Here is a 12,820-nt window from a genome sequence, read left to right as displayed (position 1 = left end):
AATGACGTTACTCGAGGCCCTGCCCTATGTGATGCTCCACGGGCTGGCAACGCGTTCCGACTGGCTCCCAGAATCTGGGTGACGCACACACCACTCTCCCTCCTCCTCGCGAGTGGAAGGCAGTCAGGGAGCCCCAGAGGGGTGGCTCCCACCTCTAGGTCGACATGGGATTTGGACCCACGTTTCTCGGTTTTACCACCCAGCTGTTGTAACGCCCCCAGCACCCCTCCCAGCCAATCTGTGTGGGATCTGCACAAGCAACCTCCGTGAGCTGTGCGGTGGAGCAGGAAGCACCAGAGGTCGGGGCCAGCAGGCCTGGGCTGCAGTCCTGGCTGCGTCTCAAACCGCGTGACTCGGACAAGTCACTTCTCCGCCGAGATCCAGGGGATAATGACAACGGCGGATGTTACTGAGCAGTCACTACGTGCCACGCACTTCTCTAAGCACCTCGCTTATGTGGTGTCACTCGTTCTCATGACAGCTGTGAAGAGGGGACAGTCGTGAGCCCGTGCGGAGACGAAAGCACTGAAGTCCTGAGGGGCTACGTGACAGGTCCACAGCTAGCTGGTGATACAACAAGGACTCAGCTCCAGACCTCTGGCTTCGGGGTTCTTCTGGCGCCCCTGGACGGTGTCCGCTGTGCGAGCCGAACGCTGGAAAGCCTCGCGAGTTGAGTGATGCGCCTCCGGCACAAGAGACCGAGCTGCTGTAGAGCACCAGCACCTAGGGCCCTGCCACACCTCCACGGAGGGACCCAGCAAGACAACACGTGCCTGGACAGGGCCTGTGGCGGGGCCCGTGGGGCAGAGGATGTGTCCAGTGAGGACGGTCCCTCCGCACTGACTCGTCTTCCCACGTCCAGCCCACGTCTCTTGGTCCTCACTGGAGAGGTGTCAGTGCTCACGCCGTCGTCACTGCCTCACGGACGCGCCCTCCCCTGTGTCCACCGTGTGGGCTCAGGTTCCGATGGCTGTCTCTTTCGCAGGCCTTGTTCCGGACGGTGGCCATGATGGTGCCGGATTATGCCCTCATCGGAGAAATCTCTCTCTATTCTATGGGGTTTCTGGACTCCAGGAGGTACGTCACATGGGTTTTCTGGTGGGTCCTACGGTCCCTGAAAGACAGGCCTTTCGTGTGGTGGACGCGAGGTGGACTGCGTACCGGAAGAAAAGAGAGAAATTGAGAAACGGGCTTCTTTCTGCGCCCAGTTGCTCTGTCCGCAGCTGGCGCTGGCCTTGGTCCTGACGCTGCCCCGGGCTGGAAGGTGACCCAGAGACCCAACAAAACGCCTCCTCTTTCTTCATGTACACAGGACTTAGAGGAAGCAGCCGCACACCTCCTGCCTGCGCCCCACTCATGTACGTGTGTGCACGCACACACGCACATCCCCACTCACATATATGTGTGCATGCACACGCACGTGCACATCCTAAATGGCTTAAGGCAAGACTGAGACGTGTGGAATTATTCCACGATTGAAGGGGAAAGTGTAACATAATTTAGAATTAACATTCTTACCAATATAACATTTATTTATGTCAATCAACTGGGTTCTCTCTCATTTCAATATGACCCAGTGTTCCAACACATATGTACACACAGACACAGACACACATACACACAGACACACACAGACACACGCAGACACACACAGACCAGTGTCTTGATCACATGTACCTAGAGTCATTAACATCATTGTGGAATGGCTTTATTGACCTGTTCCAGATTTTACGTTTGTCTTTTACATTGTCTCGGCCACAATCATTGATTATTTATTGCCACAGTCATCTCTGTGTCTGTCTCTGTGTCTTCGAGACCTGGGTGTCCTCATTCTCCATCCGAGGGGCTGCAGATATTCTCAGCAGAATGTGTCACCCTTCCCAGGCCAACAGGCTGCCTAAACATATGAGGCGTAGCTTATTCTTTGTGTAAGAGACCTGGATTCCGTTCATGCACCCATTCAGTTCATTTATTTATTCAATTGGCAAACCTTTATTGAGCTGCCTGCCTTACACCCAAGCCTCTGCTAGGCACCGGTGAGCAGCACAAAGCCTTTGCTTTAAAAGCCGATCTGTCTCATTGAGGGGATTCCCCACAAGGGGGACGTGCAGACGTGTGTTAGTTGGGGTCACCCCGACCCCGAATCCCACTGGCTTCGCATAGCAAAACGTGCTTTTCACTCCTTGGAAATCTAAAACGGGTGTTTGTGGTCAGGAGTAGTTCTTCCCGAGGGACAGGGACCCAAGTCACGTATGTGTCACGGCCATAGCACACGAGCACGGAGGGTCTCATAGAGGACGTTTCCGTGGGCCAGCCCCGGGATTGGCATGCTCCCCTTTCATTCACATCCTGCTGGCTCAGGCTCAGCGGTGCGGCAGCCCCTCACTGCACGGGAGGCTAAGCTACATGGTCCAGCCGGGTGCCAGGAGGACTAAGAACTGCCCATGCACAAGCATATGCATGTGTTGTGTGCTGAGTATATTAAAGTTTGAACCGGTTTTTACATTCGACAAGTAAAACGTGGACATCGAAAAAAATCATAGTGTCGCCGCAGTCAAAACTGTGGGTTTGGCCTCAGTAACCCTCGGCTCCACTCTCTGCGGCTTCACGTTGTTGGTAGTTTGATGTCTTCTTCCCAAGAGTGTGCATGTGAATGTGCATGTGCGTGTGCGTGTGCACACATATATCCATGTGTGCACATTAAAGTATATACACATAGAATCTCTCAAGCAGTACCTGGTACACGCGTGTATGTGTGTGTGCTTCCTGTTTTCCATCCTAACTTTGAAAGAGAGTTGTGATGCTTCCTCAGCTCATTGTGGCAACTCTGTCCAAAGGCCTCCCAACAATAGGGCTTCTCCATCAAGTCCATGGGCAAGCCTGGCTTCTGAAGGGGTGGGGCCCAAGGATGCGGGGCAGCCGGACGTGGTCCCATGCGGGGGTCTGCAGCCCTGTCTTTGCCCGCCCAGCCTGGCCCAGAAGATCGTGGCGACGTACCGCCTGTGCTCAGAGCAGCTGTCCTCCCAGCACCACTACGACTACGGCATGCGTGCGGTCAAGTCCGTGCTCACCGCCGCCGGCAACCTGAAGCTCAAGTACCCGGAGGAGAACGAGAGTGTCCTCCTGCTCCGGGCCCTGCTCGATGTCAACCTGGCCAAGTTCCTGGCTCAGGATGTCCCCCTGTTCCAGGTACACGCCCCACGTCCTCCTCCACCTCCTGACATCCCTCTCCATCTCCAGCCAGCATCCCCCAAGTGCTACGTAACAATGGCGATAGGAGCATTTCTGTCTGGTTCCCCATCTTAATGAAGATGGTTTCACGGACAGCGTATTCGCCGTTGGGTGTGGGTGATTGTTTTCAACAGATTGAATTCATTTCCTTTGATAATTGTTTTAACGCCTACCATCTTTACTAGGTCTTTCGCTCCATAGAGACGGAAATTATGACTGTCTTGTTCATCCCTCGTACAATGACTGGGAGATAGCACAGGCTTATTAAATTTCTGCTGACTTTTATAATTATTTGGAAGTCGTGTTTGACAGAAAGTGTTAGAATTTGTCATCGCGGATGTGCTTCAGAGCAGGAGAAATGAAGCTTGGCATCTTTCAAAGACTTTTGCTGTCTGTAGACCTCATTTTAGGGTAATGCGGAGCTCGCGCAGCTGATAATTCACCCTTTCTACCTCCTCTCGGATTCTCGTGACCAGGGAATCATATCGGACTTGTTTCCTGGAGTTGTCCTTCCGAAACCAGACTACGAGGTCTTCATGGAAGTGCTGGATAAGAACATCGAGAAGATGAAACTCCAGCCAGTTCCTTGGTTTATTGGGAAAATTATCCAGGTTGGTTCCTTGTACTCACTGAGAATGTGCCTGTTTTGCTCTTCGCTGAAGTCAGGAATTAGAAAGAATTATGGCGCGTCGGGATGGAGCTGACAGCAAGCAGGGGTGCCTGGGAGGGATGGAGGTAGCGATGAAGCCATCTTCCCCTGTTATGCTTGCGGTTTTCATTTCTGAGTTAAGGTTTTTCCTATGACCATCTTCCTTGGGGGTCTCTCTTTTTAATGTGGGGTCTTCCCTTTGGGGGCATTGGGCTTTGAATGAGTCAGGACTTTCTCCAGAAAGTTCCCAATGATAGAAACCCAACTCAAAGTGCCTTAGTCAACAAAAGTGAATTTAGACATTTACCAAACTTGGAAAATATAGGAATATGGTGGCCTCAGGCACAGCAGCATCCAGGTTTTCCTGTACTGTCATCGGGAATCTGTCTGTCTTCATTTCTGGGCTGTCTCTCTTTTCATTAAAACTTCATTCTCAGTTGGGCCTCAGACTGAGATTGTTCCAGGTTCAAGCCCAGACAAAGATAGAGCATCGCTGGCCAAGTGGCTTCAGCCAGAGAGTCTCAGGATCAGCTTTGAATGCTGCTGCTGACGTCACACGGCCATCCCTGAGCCAATTCCAGAGAAGGTCATTTACAGCACAGGGCCCGGCTCAAAAAATACATGTCATCTCCCGACAGTTCCAATCCAGTCAGAATGGCAATTAGGCCTCGAGAAAAGAAGTTTCCAATAGAAATGCAATTTGCTAAAATGACCTCTGCTTCCTGTTCCTCTTTAAGAGCAATGGAAATGGTGTAAGGGAAAGGTCAGGGGCACTGAAGCCAGAGAGCCCTATGGCTCTGACGGGCACCGACGGGCCCGGGCAAGAGACGTACCTCTCTCGGGCTCAGTATCTCACCATTAGAAGGTGTTTCATGATGCCCGAACGGATTCAGTGAAGTCATTTAGGCACATTACTTGATGCTTAGCACACAGATAAGTGCAGAGTCCATAGCAGTTCCCAGCTCTGAAATCATCTGAGACACACACATATATATTTATTCGTCCAAACGACATTTAAGCAACATATCACAAAGGAGATTGTGGTTCACCAGAGGTGGTCGCGACTGTGGGAACCCCCTTTTGCCCCCTCATTCCTCACTGACTCGCAGTTCTGGGAGGTTTGCCACGACTGGCTTCTTAGACGATGTCTCCTCCCAGATCTATGAGATGATGCTGGTAAGACATGGCTACATGATCGTCGGAGACCCTATGGGTGGCAAGACCTGTGCTTATAAAGTTTTGGCTGCAGCTCTGGGTGACTTAATGCATGTGTTGTGTGCTGAGTATATTAAAGTTTGAACCGGTTTTTACATTCGACAAGTAAAACGTGGACATCGAAAAAAATCATAGTGTCGCCGCAGTCAAAACTGTGGGTTTGGCCTCAGTAACCCTTGACTCCACTCTCTGCGGCTTCACGTTGTTGGTAGTTTGATGTCTTCTTCCCAAGAGTGTGCATGTGAATGTGCATGTGCGTGTGCGTGTGCACACATATATCCATGTGTGCACATTAAAGTATATACACATAGAATCTCTCAAGCAGTACCTGGTACACGCGTGTATGTGTGTGTGCTTCCTGTTTTCCATCCTAACTTTGAAAGAGAGTTGTGATGCTTCCTCAGCTCATTGTGGCAACTCTGTCCAAAGGCCTCCCAACAATAGGGCTTCTCCATCAAGTCCATGGGCAAGCCTGGCTTCTGAAGGGGTGGGGCCCAAGGATGCGGGGCAGCCGGACGTGGTCCCATGCGGGGGTCTGCAGCCCTGTCTTTGCCCGCCCAGCCTGGCCCAGAAGATCGTGGCGACGTACCGCCTGTGCTCAGAGCAGCTGTCCTCCCAGCACCACTACGACTACGGCATGCGTGCGGTCAAGTCCGTGCTCACCGCCGCCGGCAACCTGAAGCTCAAGTACCCGGAGGAGAACGAGAGTGTCCTCCTGCTCCGGGCCCTGCTCGATGTCAACCTGGCCAAGTTCCTGGCTCAGGATGTCCCCCTGTTCCAGGTACACGCCCCACGTCCTCCTCCACCTCCTGACATCCCTCTCCATCTCCAGCCAGCATCCCCCAAGTGCTACGTAACAATGGCGATAGGAGCATTTCTGTCTGGTTCCCCATCTTAATGAAGATGGTTTCACGGACAGCGTATTCGCCGTTGGGTGTGGGTGATTGTTTTCAACAGATTGAATTCATTTCCTTTGATAATTGTTTTAACGCCTACCATCTTTACTAGGTCTTTCGCTCCATAGAGACGGAAATTATGACTGTCTTGTTCATCCCTCGTACAATGACTGGGAGATAGCACAGGCTTATTAAATTTCTGCTGACTTTTATAATTATTTGGAAGTCGTGTTTGACAGAAAGTGTTAGAATTTGTCATCGCGGATGTGCTTCAGAGCAGGAGAAATGAAGCTTGGCATCTTTCAAAGACTTTTGCTGTCTGTAGACCTCATTTTAGGGTAATGCGGAGCTCGCGCAGCTGATAATTCACCCTTTCTACCTCCTCTCGGATTCTCGTGACCAGGGAATCATATCGGACTTGTTTCCTGGAGTTGTCCTTCCGAAACCAGACTACGAGGTCTTCATGGAAGTGCTGGATAAGAACATCGAGAAGATGAAACTCCAGCCAGTTCCTTGGTTTATTGGGAAAATTATCCAGGTTGGTTCCTTGTACTCACTGAGAATGTGCCTGTTTTGCTCTTCGCTGAAGTCAGGAATTAGAAAGAATTATGGCGCGTCGGGATGGAGCTGACAGCAAGCAGGGGTGCCTGGGAGGGATGGAGGTAGCGATGAAGCCATCTTCCCCTGTTATGCTTGCGGTTTTCATTTCTGAGTTAAGGTTTTTCCTATGACCATCTTCCTTGGGGGTCTCTCTTTTTAATGTGGGGTCTTCCCTTTGGGGGCATTGGGCTTTGAATGAGTCAGGACTTTCTCCAGAAAGTTCCCAATGATAGAAACCCAACTCAAAGTGCCTTAGTCAACAAAAGTGAATTTAGACATTTACCAAACTTGGAAAATATAGGAATATGGTGGCCTCAGGCACAGCAGCATCCAGGTTTTCCTGTACTGTCATCGGGAATCTGTCTGTCTTCATTTCTGGGCTGTCTCTCTTTTCATTAAAACTTCATTCTCAGTTGGGCCTCAGACTGAGATTGTTCCAGGTTCAAGCCCAGACAAAGATAGAGCATCGCTGGCCAAGTGGCTTCAGCCAGAGAGTCTCAGGATCAGCTTTGAATGCTGCTGCTGACGTCACACGGCCATCCCTGAGCCAATTCCAGAGAAGGTCATTTACAGCACAGGGCCCGGCTCAAAAAATACATGTCATCTCCCGACAGTTCCAATCCAGTCAGAATGGCAATTAGGCCTCGAGAAAAGAAGTTTCCAATAGAAATGCAATTTGCTAAAATGACCTCTGCTTCCTGTTCCTCTTTAAGAGCAATGGAAATGGTGTAAGGGAAAGGTCAGGGGCACTGAAGCCAGAGAGCCCTATGGCTCTGACGGGCACCGACGGGCCCGGGCAAGAGACGTACCTCTCTCGGGCTCAGTATCTCACCATTAGAAGGTGTTTCATGATGCCCGAATGGATTCAGTGAAGTCATTTAGGCACATTACTTGATGCTTAGCACACAGATAAGTGCAGAGTCCATAGCAGTTCCCAGCTCTGAAATCATCTGAGACACACACATATATATTTATTCGTCCAAACGACATTTAAGCAACATATCACAAAGGAGATTGTGGTTCACCAGAGGTGGACGCGACTGTGGGAACCCCCTTTTGCCCCCTCATTCCTCACTGACTCGCAGTTCTGGGAGGTTTGCCACGACTGGCTTCTTAGACGATGTCTCCTCCCAGATCTACGAGATGATGCTGGTGAGACATGGCTACATGATCGTCGGAGACCCTATGGGTGGCAAGACCTGTGCTTATAAAGTTTTGGCTGCAGCTCTGGGTGACTTAAACGAAGGTAAGGCTCACATCCCCCGCTTCCAGGGAGGGCAGGCCTCCTCGCTCAGCTGGCCGGCTCCACGGAGATAATGCCAGATTGGTGGGTGTTTTTGTTTTTTTTCTCCTGCCATCCCTGGATTGTGACGTCAGAGCCAGAAATAGAACCCGGCGCACAGATGTCTGCAGGCAGAAAATAAAGCGGGGGTGGGGGGAGCGTCTAAGAGGGGGTGTCGTGTGCAGTCCTTAAGGCTGGAGGAAATTTCTCAATTTGGCTTCTCCAGAGGTTTCCCAGCGAGAGAAGTTTCTGCCATGGCCCTAAACGAAATTGTCCTAAAGGCAAATCATTGCATAGTTCTTTTCCTTTTCATGCTATGCCTTCTTCGCTTCTCTTTCCTTCCCTTTCCCTCCCTCCCTCCTTCCTTTCCTTCCTTCTAATGTAGTGGGAAGGACTACAGGCTTTTGAATCGGACCCAGCACTAAACCTCACTTAGCCTGTCTTCTCGGCTGTAAAATGGGTTTCCTGGGAGAATTTAATGAGCTCATGCAGGTAAACAACCTAGCACAGTCCCTGCTCAACAAATGGAAGCTCTGTTTATTGCCAGAGAAATCCTTTGGGTTTTTGTTTGTTTGTTTATCAAACGCATACCCGTGGTTTTGAAAAACACTGCCTTGTTGTCTCTGTTTACATGATCCCTTCCAGTGCTGTGACATTTTTTTTCCCCTAAAAATATCTGATAATTGAGTTGCTGTTGGATTTTTGAGGTTTTTGTTTTGGGGACTAAGTTGGCCTTCATAACTAATTTGGGCATTTCAAACTTTAATCATTTTGACATTTGAATATAGTTTAGGAAACTAAATGCAGAGAAAGCTAACCCTATGGTCTTTGCTTTGGGGTTCTGCAGAAATGGTTCTTTATTTAGCTTATGGCCTAGACACCCCAGTTTTTCCTTACTTTCAGGGATCATGTAAAAGTGTGGCTATTTTCTGTGAGTGAACACGATGATGTGCCATCGTCAGCCTGTATATTCTAGTCGGGCCCTGGTACTCCAGCAGCGTGCATTTCTCAGGGGACACTTACTGAGCAGCTAAAGAAGAGATTTCGGGGCTCAACTAGCCCTTCAGATAGAGAAAAGAAAAGTAACCATAATTTTCCAGAATCTTTTATTTGTCAGTTGTTTCTTCATCTCAGGTCAAGGCAAGGTTCTTGGGGTACCTGTGAGAACCAGGTGCGTAAAGAGGCACCTGTCTCCCTCGCTGCTGGAGTTCCTTTAGGCTCCGGCCGATTTCTTTAGATTTGACCAGCCATTTGCCCTGTTCAAAATGAGCCCCAGAAGAAAATGCGGTGAGAAACTAATGGTTATAATAACCTGACAATCTAAGGCTGTGCCTCTCCAGGTATCCCAACCTCTGAAAGGCCTCTCCTTGGATGGCACACCCCTAATGGGCAGTTGCTCTGAGATGGCATTCTCTCCTGTCTGGTGTTCTGGTGTCACCAGAGCCTGTGTGACTCGGGTTGGACCTTCTTGCCCAGCCAACCAGATGGAGGAGTTTGCCGTGGACTACAAGATCATCAACCCCAAGGCTATCACCATGGGGCAGCTGTACGGGTGCTTTGACCAAGTGAGCCACGAATGGACAGACGGTGTCCTCGCCAATGCTTTTCGGGAGCAAGCGTCCTCAATGTCTGATGACCGCAAGTGGATCGTATTTGATGGGCCGGTGGATGCTGTTTGGATCGAAAACATGAACACGGTTCTGGACGACAATAAAAAGGTAGCTGCTGAGCGTGGTGTCACTTCTACATGGGTGGGGTACAGCCGTGTATTAAGGTGGGTGAGTGATCATCGCCGTATGATATGTACACGCGCTAGGCTAAGAAGAAATGCCCCACCGGGAAGTAATGCTTGTCAATTTGTGGATGGTGCTTCCGTTTGTAGCGGTAGAGGGTCGGCTCTGTGTGTTCTAAGGCAGTGCCATCCCGTGGTTAAGAGCCTTGCTGCAGCATCAGACTAGACCGCTGGCTTCACAACTGAGCTGTGTTGTACTGAGCAAGGTCCACAACTTCTCTGAACCTCGATGTCCTGATTCGTTAAAAGATAGTAATAAAATAGGGCCGTTGGTAATTAAATTAGAAAGTACCTGCATAGTACCTGACGTACGGGATGTGTTTAGGTTACTGGTTGCTGTGCAACAAAATACCTTGACACTCAGTGGCTTAAAACAGCCATTTACTTTGCACATGATTTTGTGGATTAGAAATTTCGGAAGATCTCAGCTGGGCTCTGCTAATCCTCGTGATGTCAGCGGGGGCAGCTGGGGATGGAGGAGCTGCATTCAGGTGGCTTCTTCACTCCGTGTCAGGGAGCTCGTTCCTCTTAGCCTGTCTGTCTGTCTCTCTCTCTCTCTCCCCCGCTCCCCCTTCTCTCCCACTCTTCCTCCAAAGGGCGTTTCATCCTTCAGGCCTCCCCACACAGCTTGGGCTTCTCACTTGGTAGTCTGAGGGTGGTGGCTGATTTTCCAGAGGCAGGAAGTGGAAGTCTCCGTGAAATTACGAGCCTTACTGGGAACCGCACGGCTTCACTTGCTCTGAATTCTCTTGGTCAGAGACGTTGCCTGCAGAGAAAGCTAACCCTATGGTCTTTGCTTTGGGGTTCTGCAGAAATGGCTGACCAGAGTCCAGCGGGTAGAGCAGCAGACTCCACCTGTCGATGGAGGTGGGCGAGGTCACGCTACAAAAACGCGCACGGGGCGGGGGATGTTGCTGCAGCCTCCATTGGAAAGTATATTCTGTCACATGGACCTAAGGCGCTTGGACTGTGGAGCCAGACAGCCTGGGGTCGATCCTGCCCTACCGCTCAGTCGCGTCACCTCGGACAAGCTGTTTAGTCTCTCTGTACTTCGGTTTCATCACCTGTGAAGTGGGGAGGATGCTGTTCCCCTCACGGTGTTGGTAGGAACACTAGATAACTAATATCTGCAAACTGCTTAAATAGCGCCTGGCATAAAGCAAGTGCTCTATAACTGTTTAGATAAAATAAAAGTTATCACCATTTTGAGGAAGATCTCCTACACTGAATAGCAAATCGAAATATATTTCCCTACTGTACTTAAATTTCCCCAGACGAAGAGTGAGTCGTGCTCACCGTGGAAGACCTAGTCATCCATATTTTACACTCGCACTAATTATGACATGTGCATAACTTTAATCATATAACAAATACAAATAGAAATGTTTTATTACATGATATGGCCTCTGTTACATAAACCAATTATACAAATGTTTCGGTTGGTCTTGAGATTAGAAGTATTAAGAGCTGTCGGTGAATCTCCCGACAGCTCTTCTCGGTTCTGGGTATAAATCTACTCTCACAAGTAGGGGTTTACTTTACTTTTCTTAATATTTGGAGATGACACTCCTGGTGGTAACAGCTGGGACCTCCTTGGGGATGTATGTAGTGACCTGTTTCTAGATGTGTTTGATGTGGGCCAGGAAAATGTGCAGGGGACCTTTCCGCTATGATTTAGGATGAGCAGTGGGGACTGATGGGGGTTCCCCTTCTCCCATGGGAGGCAGAGGCCACAGCGGCCTTATGGCTTAACTGTCTCACTTGAACCCGTGCTGGCAAATGGCAGTCGGCACCACCGACATAGTCTGTACCCCGGAGTCCTGTGTGTTTGCTCTGCTTTCTACCAGACTGTGTCTCTAACCACGAGGACTTCTGGTGGTCTGTCCTTCCATTCGAGGCAGGATTTATGGGGTACTCTTTACCTTCTAGCCACGGACTAATCCTTGGGGGATTCCAATAGGAGCCCTTCGTGGGAGACTTGAGCAAATAGAGCAGGATGAAGGTGTGCAGTTAGGTTCTGTGCCACGTACTGAGGAAGAAACCGTGACACCCGGTGTGGTCTGATACCTTCCCGATCCTTCATCTAAGGCCGCAATTCGGCGACTCTCTGACCTCTCTACTTAAAACTGCAACTCGCCCAACTCTGACTGAGCATTCTCCAACACCCTCTTCCGCTGTGTCCTCCAAAGCGCTTCTACTGTTTTCTGTACTCTGTGTTTGGCTTTTTATCTGTCTCCTCCCAGCAGAATATGAAGCCCAAGAGGACAGGGATTTTTGTCTGTTTTATTCTCTGCACCTAGAACAGTGCCTGGCACACAGTAGGTCCTCAAGAAATCCTTGCTAAATGAATTCGAACCATCTCGGCCTCTACCTGCAAATAGAATGTAACCCTTCGCCTGCTCTCCACCTCTCTGCTCCTGTTTCAGCTGTGTTTAATGAGTGGGGAGATTATCCAGATGAGCCCCAAGATGAGCCTGATCTTTGAGCCAGCAGACTTGGAGCAGGCGTCCCCAGCCACCGTGAGCAGGTCAGTCACCTCGCGCTGGTGGCTTAAGGGGGAGCTTGGTCTCACTCACCCTGAGCAGGAGACCAAGCTCTGAAAATCCACAGGTGTGATTAAATCCTAGAAGGTCACCTGCGTTGTTTATCGTCCCTTAGATTTGCCTTCAGATCAGTCCTCCATCCACATAGCTGCTAAGGGTCTCGAAAACTGGCAAGCACCTGGGAAAACAGTTTGACATTGTCTTCTAAGACTGAACCTCCGTATGCCTCCTGACCCAGCAATTCCGCTCCTATGTGTGCACCCCAAAGAAACTTACCCCATACAGCAGGGGACACGTACAAGAATGGTCACAGTGACACGCTTCACAGTAACACACACTGGGAAACCCAAGTGCCCACTCACAGGAGTGAATTAATAAGTCACAAATTATACATACATATATACGTGTATCACTCAAAATAAATGAATCATACTGACATGCAACTCCGGATAAATCAGTTAAATTAAAGATAAAATCTTAGTAATATTATGTATAAAAGTAAGTCCGCGGTATTACATACAGCATAGTGCTCCCTTTTAAATTGTTAAAAACAGCTACAATAAATATACATATTAGAATCGTACAGAAATGCTGTAAAACTACACAAGAAGG

The 12,820-nt window shown here is 49.6% G+C and overlaps 1 protein-coding gene across 1 annotated transcript in view; it reads left to right on the top strand.

The window, feature by feature from the left end:
- DNAH3 (dynein axonemal heavy chain 3) overlaps positions 1 to 12,820 on the top strand; it is a 149,540-nt gene that overhangs the window by 73,979 nt on the left and 62,741 nt on the right. The window contains exons 32-37 of the mRNA XM_023523811.1: positions 986 to 1,077; positions 2,970 to 3,189; positions 3,708 to 3,842; positions 7,726 to 7,837; positions 9,350 to 9,591; positions 12,092 to 12,192. Coding sequence (XP_023379579.1) covers positions 986 to 1,077; positions 2,970 to 3,189; positions 3,708 to 3,842; positions 7,726 to 7,837; positions 9,350 to 9,591; positions 12,092 to 12,192 — 902 coding nt within the window. The remainder of the gene's footprint in view (positions 1 to 985; positions 1,078 to 2,969; positions 3,190 to 3,707; positions 3,843 to 7,725; positions 7,838 to 9,349; positions 9,592 to 12,091; positions 12,193 to 12,820) is intronic.

Source organism: Pteropus vampyrus, unplaced genomic scaffold, assembly GCF_000151845.1.
Source record: "Pteropus vampyrus isolate Shadow unplaced genomic scaffold, Pvam_2.0 Scaffold417, whole genome shotgun sequence".
NCBI classification, from domain to species: Eukaryota; Metazoa; Chordata; class Mammalia; order Chiroptera; family Pteropodidae; genus Pteropus; species Pteropus vampyrus.
The sequence above is the reverse complement of the archived record's forward strand: the minus strand, read 5'-3'. Positions and strand labels throughout refer to the sequence as shown.